The sequence below is a fragment of the Sinocyclocheilus anshuiensis genome, unplaced genomic scaffold, assembly GCF_001515605.1.
Source record: "Sinocyclocheilus anshuiensis isolate Anshui unplaced genomic scaffold, SAMN03320099.WGS_v1.1 scaffold80, whole genome shotgun sequence".
In the NCBI taxonomy this organism is placed as follows: Eukaryota; Metazoa; Chordata; class Actinopteri; order Cypriniformes; family Cyprinidae; genus Sinocyclocheilus; species Sinocyclocheilus anshuiensis.
The window spans coordinates 1,252,840-1,264,252 of NW_015554102.1; the positions used below are offsets into that span (position 1 = coordinate 1,252,840).

The following is an 11,413-nucleotide window of genomic DNA, read 5'->3' on the forward strand; positions in this document are numbered from 1 at the left end:
AAGATTTTGCACAATTTATTATCTGTAATACCATTATAGCCACTGGATGCCTTTATAGCTCTATGTAACAATCCCTAGTTGCTAAGAAATTGTCATCACACATAAATTAATTTTATTACATTTAGATTTGGATATGTTTAGATATTATCAATGGCTGTCTTTATCTGTTTTTTGTTCAATTGTTTTGTTGTTATTGTGTCAGTTATTGCTTTATTATTTCAGTCAAACCTATAAAACCCTTTACCCCAAACTACTGTACATATAAAAGCAGGTACTTGTTCCTTTGTTACTCATTGACGCGTGAACTTCCCCTTTAAATAACATGACGCTCTGCCCTCTATGTGTATAATGCTGCTCCCATTAAGCGCTGTTGGAAGCGAATGAATTGATTCAGCATTTCGACACTTTCGTAAAGATGCGTTAAATTCGACAAAGCGGTTTAATAAAGGATGTATTGATCTTGTGAATTAGCCAATTTTACCACACCAATTTTTTTAAATAATTTTTTAGCATTTTGTTTTATATGGGAATATTACACGACACACTGATTCTTTAACAATGCATTAGCGCAAAAACGCACACCTTTTGGACCAATTTCACAACATGATTTCTTGTCTGCCACAAATACTGCCTAAACAAAATACTGATTTTGTGCACTTTTTACTGTACCAATATTTTAAATTGGCCTTTGAACTTATCTTTATTGCATGGCAAAAAAAAGCCTTACCTTGCCAAAGCACTGACAGAACCCATTGATCTAATGGCATTGTTGAGTGATCCAAATGCAAATTTTGCATGCAACAATCAGAGGCAGCAATTGACAGCGCTCTGATCCAATGGCATACAGGCATCGTCAGATTGACAGTACTCTAGCGCAATGATGTTGGGGGATCCAGTGGGGGCAGTAATCATATTTCAGGGTGGCCGTGCCACTCTTTATCACAACCCTGCTAAAATGTAGCGCCAGTACGTGCGCTCATTGGTGCCCCCTCCAGCTGGTGGCACCCTAGGCGACCGCCTAGCTTGCCTATGCATAGAAACGGTACTGTCTCACATATTTCCATTTAAACACAATCACATGGTATCTGCTTCAGAGCATGATGTTGAGAATTTCACATCTCCATGTACTGCACAGCAGATCAAGAGCATTAGCAACACAAAAGTCTCCTTTGTGCGACTGGAAGTCGAATTTTACTGATTTTTGTTCTCTGCTGCTCCTACACAACCCCTGACAACAAACGTCATGAGCGAAACAGCTATTCTGAACTCAGTGACCCCCCACGCACACACAGAGACATATGTTGCCTTACCGATCCGAAACGCTTCGGTTTGACACCCTGCAGCTGTGGGTGATTATCATCATTCACCCTTGCTAATGGATTCAACCTTATTCCTCTTTCTGTCCCTTATACTCTTCTCCCTCATCCTTTGTTCTAATTAATCAATGCTTCTGATCAGTATCGACAGAGCACGTTCACCTACTAACAATAGAAGCAATGTTGAATCGAGAGAGAGTCAACCATGTATTGGGTCAGAATGGTGAGTCTGGATCTATTCAAACGAAGGCGTGAATTTTGAGTGTCATGTTAATTAAAGCTTGTGGTAACAACTGAAAGCCCTCATTAGCAGGGTGATTTTCTTCACGGCAACATTAGCGTGCAGAATGCATAGGTCCGTAACATAGGGAGCATATCTTAACCAGTAAAACTACTGCAAGGCAAGAGGCTAATAAGGTACCAATACACAGAATGAGAGAGAGAGAGGGAATTAAAATTATATTTCAGGTGCATCTCTCATAAGCCACTGTGTTGTAAAGCACACTAGAGATTTGTGTTTTTCTTTAAAGGTCAGTTAGAATATGCTACTCCACCTAAAGGTCAAAACCATCTTATTAACGCAAATAAATAAATAAATCAATAAGCAAACATCCATTCTCTCCCCATTTGCCTCTGTAAATCCCCAATCCCCCAGCAGCCTCCTGTTTTTACAGAAGAAACAGTGTAAAACCTCAAAGTAATTTCAAAACAGACTCTGCCCTCATACGGTCCAAATCTCTTTCTCTCTAACGGCATTAAAGCGCAGATAAAACCCTGCCTGGACCTGAGGTGGATGTTCCAGCACTGTGTTCAGGGCCAGATTAACAAATGGACCATGATGCAACTGAATCAGTGCTTGGACAATTTATGCAACACAAAATCTGATGTTTCACTGCAGGACACGCAACATAGGGTTCGCAGTCATTCGGTCTCATTCACTCATATGCCAAAGGTTAATCCCGTAGCAAAAAAAATCACAAAAAAGATGGTATTAATATCTCAGTTGTTTCTCCTAGATAGCAATGTGATTGTATGGTGAGCAAATGGAGATCCAAGAGTCTCCTGCTTCTCAGATTTTTTGTTTTCAGGGGAATAAATGTATTTTCTAGAAATTCAGAAAAAAACCTTAGATATCAGCAAACAAATGCAATCAAAAAGATGAAGATTTCAAATATTTATCAAATTCTTCATATCTGTTCGAATTAGACTTCACATTGATTTTTATTGCACTGTACTCTCATTGTATGTCAACTGTCACATTAATGTACATTTTTTTTATTTCTTCTATGGAATTTTAGGAGACTTTATTGATTTTTCAGTAATGCTTGTATGTAAATATCAGTTTTGTCTGTTTCTCCTAAACTTCCTAGTGATGCACTGATACTTCTCGATATTACTAAGCTGATTATTATTTACATTATAGCTGATAACCCATAAATGCAAATGTAAAATGCTATACAATGTTGTCTAGTTAAAAACAAAAACTAAAATCAATGGTTTAACATGAATTTAGGCATCACAACATCATAATTCACAGTATGAAATTATTTTTTTATATTTGCAAAAGATTGATTTAACATTTAAAAGTGTTAAGTTATTAGTATTTTAAAGATTAACTTTACATGAGTGTTAGATGGCAGCAAAGGTAATCTAATGAATTAAATATCCACTATACCAATAAATAAATAAAATATACATCAAATAATTGACCAATAACCAATATGGTACAGAAATAGCCTATCATGCATCCCTAAAATAAGTAAGAGCAATGTCCAAGCAATAAAATTTTCCTACACTCTGTCTTCCATCTTGCACTCTTTTGTTTTACGTCAAGTCTTATCCAGCCGTCTTGCCAAGAGAAAACACAGAGCCATGAAATTCAACAGTAGAGCAGCTAAATTAAATGTTACTGGTGTAAATAATACAGAGGAGGAAGAAAACACTTCAAACAGATGACAGGGCAGAGAAGAACAGTTAACCATTCACACACAATATAGGCTGGATATATCTGATTAACCGATTTGATTATTGCTCTAATGAGGACTAGTTCTCCTAGCTGACATGCTGAGTGTTCGTATGGCAGCAGGCCTGTGTTTTACATGGTAATGCAATGTCTCAGTCTCACCAGAGAAGCAGAACTGCAGTGCTGTATTTCACTCTGACTGAGTGAGGTGGAGACCCCGATAATGTGCACATCAGTGTGAACGAATCAATAAATAAAAGAAGCACCAGGCGTGTAAAACACACTACTGCATTGGTCAAGAGCACAGACAGAAATCCTCAGAATCAACAGGTGTGCTATGATGGGATACAAACCTGAACCTACTGGCACAATCACCTGTGAAAAACAGCTGGGACGTGAAAATGAACCCTTATATTTGGATTGAACTGAATGGGAAACACTCCCACACACAGGCAGTGAGAACGCATGACGTCAGTGGGGTTGGAAATGTCATAGTGGTTTGCATTGTTCAGCACATGTACCTGAGAACATTAGTCACAGTGACACACACTTCTACAGCGTGTTTTATTGATGAGAAGAGTCTCTCTCGCTCTCATCTCAGGTCAAGTCTCAGATCCGGGTGGAGACTGGATCTCTGGGGTGAATGTAGTAATGTGTAATGAGATCTGTGCTATTCTGAAATCCATGTAAAACTAGCCAACACATTAACACAACAATAAGGACAATATATAGGGTTATAGTTCAACATAATGCCCACAATGACCTGTTAAGAGATTCGGTCATGAACATATACACAGATAACTCTCAAACGAAAGCTTAAATAAGTAATTATGTGTCTAACCATTTGTAATTCTACCTCAGAAAAAGACAGTCACCTGAACACAGACCCAACTGTATTCATCAAGGACCAAACCATTTGGCAATGTAACACTCATGAGTTACTGTCCACAATAAGTGAAGTCCTTAATCTTGTTGTTTTGGGGTCACAGGGCTCACAGACAGGTGCTTCAGCCAATGATCAGCCATCTAAACAGGAAGTCAAAGACCGTTTTGACTTCAGCTCTGGTTTCAAAACCACAGTGACACAGCAGCTACATACAGTACATATGATAGTAGCTGTAGCAGCATATACTGTATATAGCCGATTACTCAAGTCATATGCCGTCTAATCACTCAAAACAATCACCTAAATTAATCCTCCACATTCTCTTAAAACCAATTGTGTCAAACGTCTACTCGCATCAGTCATGAACACACAAATAAATGGCCTGTGATTTATGAGGGGCAGGGTTGAAGTAAATGGGGCTATACAGCTCTGCAGTTGCCTTCTGTTGTTAATGTGTGGGAGAAACACTGAAGGATGTTCCTCTGCTTGCTTCACACATGCTTAACCCTCTACCGCATGGTGTAGCCATATGGCAACATACTCTTTGTGTTCATTTGCTTGCCACTGTCGCTTTAAGAGAACATTCTCGTTTTTTTTGTTGGAAAGAGAAGACCTTAGTTTAGCCAATGATGTGCTTTGATTAAGTCACATGACATGCAGTTTTTTCTATAGGTCTATCATAATGCGTGCGGTAGAGGGTTAAATATTAATTGGTGCATAATAGGGATGAATAAAGTCTAGCCTGGGGCAGCGAGTTAAATCCAAACCTACCGCTGCTTCAGGCAGGCATGACTGCAGTCAGCAACCATGGTCATTAGGGTTAGATGCTAATAGCAGTTAACTCAGAAAAGAAAGAAAATCCACAAGCTGCAGGGAAACGGCTTCTCTTTCGATGAGGTGTAATGTTATACTGTAAACAGTTGTGTTTGTTTAAGTTGCACTTTGGTGGTTTAAAAGACCTTGTACATGGGTGTACTTAAAGGGATAGTTCACCCAACAAAGGAAAATTCTGTCATAATTTACTCACCCACATGATGCTCCAAATGTGTATGACTTACTTTATTCTGCATAACACAAATAAAGAATGTCAACACTGGACCCTATTAACTTTCACTGTATGAACTAAAACATTCTTAAAATATCTTCTTCTGTGTTGTGCAGTCATACAGATTTGGAACGACACGAGGGTGAGTAAACAATGGCAGAATTCTTAATTCCACTGTCAGAAAGGTTGTGCAAAAATTGTACCTTTAGGGGTACAACAGTTCGTCACTGAGGCAGTACCCTTAAATGGACAACTTTGTACCTTATCTACCCCTAAAAGGTGCATATTAGTGCCTTTTAGAGTAGTTATATGTACCCCTAAAGTTCTATTTTGAACCCTTTAGGGGTAAATAAGGTACAAAGTTGTCCCTTTAAGGTGGCAAGCTCCTGTACCCCTGAAGGTACAATTTCTGCACACAGTGATGAGTGGACTATCCCTTTAAGACTTAACCTCTAAATTGCATGAGGGGTGTGGCTTGATGTGCATTCAGGGTTAAAAAGTGTAAAAATATACAGGGAAGTCATTCAGAGACAAAATTACTCACCCCAGCGTTGTCATGGTTACAATGGTGTACCAGAAGGAGGCCGGGATGCTGGTGAACTTGCTGGACGAGGAGCCTTTCTCAGCGTAGAACATGACTGTGGCAAAGATGATGATGGCCATGGTGAGGGAGAAGAGGAGGAAACCGAGCTCGGACGCGCAACTCTTCAGCGTGTAGCCAAGGATCCGGAGACCCTGGGAGTGGCGGGAGAATTTAAAGATTCGGAAGACGCGGAACACCCGTAGCGTGACGAAAGCTCCGCTTACGTCCTCGTTGTTGGTCATGACGAGCCCAATGTAATACGGCAAGATGGCCACCACATCGATAATGCTCATCACGCTTCTCATGAAGCGGTACCTGCTGGGCGCCGCGAACAGTCGCATCAGATACTCCACCGTAAAGATCATTACACAAGCCGTGTCCATGCAGAAAAATGCCTCTGTGTAGCGCTCCCCGCAGGGGATGTCTCTCTGATTCGGCATAGAACTGCAAGGAACTGTCTCAATCACATTGGTGATGACAGATATGGCGATGAAGAATCCGGTTACATAGTAGAAAACCAGCGCCATGGTGCTAGTGTGCGGGTTCTCGAAGGCCCTCCACACGGTCTCGCGGAAAGTCATGTTGGGGAGTTTGCTATCTTTGTTGTCCTCAAGGTCATCCATAAGACGCTCTATGTTCTCTCTCTTGCGGTCCTTGTACTCTTCGTAACAGCAGTCACTGATGATCTCAGGAATGATTCCAAAGAACGCCAGCTCCTCATCGTAGGCAGAGATGCACTCGTAGCGTGGGTAGTGCAGCTTACCTGTGCGGTAGAAGTTAAGAATACTTCTGAACACATCCGGATCTCGGTCAAAGAAATACTCCCTAGTTTCCTCATTGAAGAAGAATTCTTTTTCAGAGCTCCCCAGAAGCGTATCAGGGTAACGGTCTAGCGTGTTGCGCCAGGTCTGGAAGCGTCGGCCACTGACGTTGAGGATAATAAGCTCGTCCTGATGCTTGTTCTTATTGGTCGGTGCGACGGGCATGGGCAGGTTGGCCACGGGCATCCATCCTATGGCCGCCGCCCGAGCAAAGGGGAGCCAGGCTGCCACTCCAGCAGCCATGGGGACTCCAGCTGGGGTCGAGGGGACCAGATCAAACACCTTCACAACCAGCTTGACATTAGATTAGACGTTGTGCAAAAATTGTACCTTTAGGGGCACACCAGCTTGTCACTGGCAGCACCCTAATAAATGGACAACTTTGCACCTTATCTACCCCTAAAAGTTGCATATTAGTGCCTTTTAGAGTAGTTATATGTACCCCTAAGATACTACTATGAAATTTTTAAGGGTAAATAAGGTACAAAGTTGTCCCTTTAAGGTGGCAAGCTCCTGTACCCCTGAAGGTACAATTTCTGCACACAGTGATGCGTGGACTATACCTTTAAGACTTAACCTCTAAATTGCATGAGGGGTGTGGCTTGATGTGCATTCAGGGTTAAAAAGTGTAAAAATATACAGGGAAGTCATTCAGAGACAAAATTACTCACCCCAGCGTTGTCATGGTTACAATGGTGTACCAGAAGGAGGCCGGGATGCTGGTGAACTTGCTGGACGAGGAGCCTTTCTCAGCGTAGAACATGACTGTGGCAAAGATGATGATGGCCATGGTGAGGGAGAAGAGGAGGAAACCGAGCTCGGACGCGCAGCTCTTCAGCGTGTAGCCAAGGATCCGGAGACCCTGGGAGTGGCGGGAGAATTTAAAGATTCGGAAGACGCGGAACACCCGTAGCGTGACGAAAGCTCCGCTTACGTCCTCGTTGTTGGTCATGACGAGCCCAATGTAATACGGCAAGATGGCCACCACATCGATAATGCTCATCACGCTTCTCATGAAGCGGTACCTGCTGGGCGCCGCGAACAGTCGCATCAGATACTCCACCGTAAAGATCATTACGCAAGCCGTGTCCATGCAGAAAAACGCCTCTGTGTAGCGCTCACCGCAAGGGATGTCTCTCTGGTTCGGCATAGAACCGCAAGGAACCGTCTCAACCACATTGGTGATGACAGATATGGCGATGAAGAATCCGGTTACGTAGTAGAAAACCAGCGCCATGGTGCTAGTGTGCGGGTTCTCGAAGGCCCTCCACATGGTCTCGCGGAAAGTCATGTTGGGGAGTTTGCTGTCTTTGCTGTCCTCAAGGTCGTCCATAAGACGCTCCACGTTCTCCCTCTTGCGGTCCTTGTACTCTTCGTAACAGCAGTCGCTGATGATTTCGGGAATGATTCCAAAGAACGCCAGCTCCTCGTCGTAAGCAGAGATGCACTCATAGCGTGGGTAGTGCAGTTTCCCTGTGCGGTAGAAGTTAAGAATACTTCTGAACAAATCCGGATCTCGGTCAAAGAAATACTCCCTAGTTTTTTCATTGAAGAAGAATTCTTTTTCGGAGCTCCCCAGGAGCGTATCAGGGTAACGGTCTAGCGTGTTGCGCCAGGTCTGGAAGCGTCGGCCACTGACGTTGAGGATAATAAGCTCGTCCTGATGCTTGTTCTTATTGGTCGGTGCGACGGGCATGGGCAGGTTGGCCACGGGCATCCATCCTATGGCCGCCGCCCGAGCAAAGGGGAGCCAGGCTGCCACTCCAGCAGCCATGGGGACTCCAGCTGGGGTCGAGGGGACCAGATCAAACACCTTCACAACCAGCTTGACATTAGATTAGACCCCATCTACATTGAGAGAGACAGGAAGATGGGAAGATAGGAGCGAGTGAGAGGTTGGCAAATGTGGGAGGACAGGAAGAGGAGAGAGTTCCAGTGGGAGAGAGTGAGACAGATGTGAAATGGGAGTGAAAAGACGGCAAGAGCGAGCAGGATGCCAACAGAATAGAGAGGCAGAGGTAAAAGGGAAGCAATCATGTAGAGTATAGTAAAAAGAAGTACAGAAAAACAAAAATGCAAGATATGGACAGGGAGGAACGGACAAAAAATGGTAGACTGTATCAGACCTCAAACCTTAAGCCTATTATTTAGAATCACTCTTTCTCCCTCAAAGCAAAGTACAAAATAGATAAAACAGCAAAACAAGACAGTTGTCCATTTTTATCATTTATAGCCCATACTTTGCATTAAAGGCTGCAGATAAAACAACGCATATATTCTGACACTAATATACTGTATTCTAACATACTGTGACACTGCACTAATAGTATAGTTTTAAAGACAATTGAATAATAACATCTTTTTTACCAGACAGGTTTTTACCACGTCTGTTTTTACAGTAACAGCCCATATACAACATTATCGAACACATGCATCATGACAATTCGTAAAGAAAGCTGATTTTAAAACCATTTATTCTCAGTTAATTTAAGAGAGACCCCAAAGGGTAAGAGACGGTTTGTGCTCGAGACACAGAGCCCTTCGGCAACTGCAGTTAGAAACAGATGCGAACCTGTTGAGCTTAATGCAAAACAATAAAACGCCACGAAATATCGGTCGCTAAACACTGACAGTGCTGTAGTTCGTACTTTACGAGCATCAAGATTTGCACTGTTAACACTTCAACTGCGGGTATCCACAGCTGCGCCTTAATAAATATTGTATAATATGAACAAGGCTAATCAATATTATTATTATAATAGTAATTATTATTATTATAGTTATTAATAATAATGGTCCAAATGGTAAAGCACAGCAAACTCGTTTTCAACAGTTGAATTTTTTGTTACTTACCCATGAAAAATCTTTGAACTTTTCATTCATTCAGCTACATTTATGACATTTCCTCCTGACATCACTTCGAAAGTGTTCGCCGAATCATCCGCAAATGAATGATGAAAAGAGAAAACAAAAACCCAAGTGAAAGAATAAAACAACAAGGGACTAACCAGCGTGATTGGAGCAGTGGAAAATAATAGTTTAGTTTCTTATTTGGGTCCCTCAGTCACATCCTGCGCTGTTTAATGATCCATTTGCTCGGACGGACAGAAATGCCGCACCGACCGCTCGCGCGCTCGAAGTGACTTCCCCGAGGATGCTCGGCTGATGGATAGAGGTGGTAGTCTTTTCCCAACCTCTCTCTCTCGTTCTCTTTCTCTCTCTCTTCTCTACATACACCAGCACACTCCCTTTCTCCCGCCCCGAGGTCTCTCCGTTGCCAGGTCTCGCGCTCTCTAGTTAGGCGCTGCGCGCGCGATCCGTGTTCGTGGAGCAGAGAGAGCGCGAGACGCACAGAGGCAGTATATACTCGCTTTCGCGCCACTCTGTTCGACAGCGCGCTGATTTCACCTTACTTTATAGTGGGCTCACCCTGCTTGCCTTAGCTTTTTTACCTGCAACCAATATAGAAATGAGGACGAGGTAATTGATTTGCAAAGTCATTCGCAGCCCAGGTTTTAACCATCCATATTCAAAGATGACATTCAAAACGACTTCTCATTCTCATATTGATTCGTAATGCTAAATTTATGTAAAGCTTAAATCAGAAAGTATTAACGCAGATGTATCAGAAGTAGGCTAAACTATCAGGATTAAAAAAAGGTTTGTGTGTGTGTGTGTGTGTGTGTGTGTGTGTCATGATTCACATAATGTTGATCTGTTTTAATCTTTTGTGTGATGCAAGACATTGATGCAACAAATTACTAAAAGTATGTGTGTGTGTGTGTGTGTGTGTGTGTGTGTTGAGAGAAACGTGTAAATGATGTAGGCTAAATACATCTAAAGTAGGCTACTCATTAGTATTTGAAGGGCTCGTAAATTGGCCAAGTCATGTTATAGCTACAACTTTAAATGTAATAATGATAATGTTCATGTGAGTGTTATTATGGTGGTCTCGCTCAGTCAGACCTTTGACTAGACTGCAAAAGGTCGGGTCGATAGCTTATTTTAGCCAAAAACCGCCCACTTAGACAGAAAGAGCTGTTTGACTAATGTGTAAAGCAATCAGTCACAGTTCGTTTTGATTATACATGTTAGGTACGGGGCTATTTGAACTAGTTTGTAACGCAATTATAGGCTGATATTCAAAATAATATTCAAATAATGACGCAGCTGTTTAAGAAATAGCGGAAAATGTGTAAACACTATGTATAATGTAGTGGGAAAATAAGTAAACAATTCATAAAACAAACCATTCTCTCTCTGCTATTAAGTGCCTCAAGCAAAACTCTGATTATCTTTTAAAGATTTGATGTCACTGTCTTGACAAACTTTGAAAAATCCAGTGATTATTTTGCTTGTAACCTGAAAGAATAATGCTGTGGGCATTCATGCATTCATAATTATCCTTCTGCTGTCATTTAATAGCAATTAATTTGTGTTTTTTTAACCAAAATCTTAACCAGTCCTGCAAATTAATGAGCAAACACAAAGCCATATGCACTGCTGTTCTCCATGCCCAAAATCAGGCCACTGGAATTTAATTTCTGTTCTCTTCTTATTGTGTACGTGTGAATTATTTATATCCCTCTTTTCTTCTCCTGTAACGTCCTTCAAACGTGGCTCAGTGGATGAATCCTCAGCAGTTATCGGCTTCGGAAATCCTTGATGGATTTAGTGTGCTGGCGTGCCTTGTGATGGAAGCGTGTTGTTGAGTGTGGAGCGGGTTCTGATATGTGTAACCACAGATTCGCTGCTTCAGTAAGCAATATAAAGCCTAATTAACTCTGCTGGGACTCTCA

General features: G+C 41.9%; 2 protein-coding genes across 4 annotated transcripts in view; both read right to left on the reverse strand.

Annotated features, from left to right (window-relative positions):
* Positions 1 to 6,915, reverse strand: part of LOC107669639 (potassium voltage-gated channel subfamily D member 3-like) — a 125,842-nt gene extending 118,927 nt beyond the window's left edge. For all 3 annotated transcript variants that reach the window (XM_016461961.1, XM_016461960.1, XM_016461959.1), the window contains exon 1: positions 5,755 to 6,915. In XM_016461961.1, the coding sequence (XP_016317447.1) occupies positions 5,755 to 6,857 (1,103 nt within the window). In that variant the 5' untranslated portion in view covers positions 6,858 to 6,915. The remainder of the gene's footprint in view (positions 1 to 5,754) is intronic.
* Positions 6,916 to 7,281: 366 nt separating this feature from the next.
* On the reverse strand, positions 7,282 to 9,809 carry LOC107669592 (potassium voltage-gated channel subfamily D member 3). Its single transcript, XM_016461897.1, has 2 exons — positions 9,623 to 9,809; positions 7,282 to 8,462 (listed from the first exon to the last, which is right to left on the reverse strand). Exon 2 carries the CDS (start codon positions 8,386 to 8,388, stop codon positions 7,282 to 7,284), a length of 1,107 nt encoding a protein of 368 aa, XP_016317383.1. The 5' UTR covers positions 8,389 to 8,462; positions 9,623 to 9,809.
* Between the last annotated feature and the right edge of the window lie 1,604 nt (positions 9,810 to 11,413).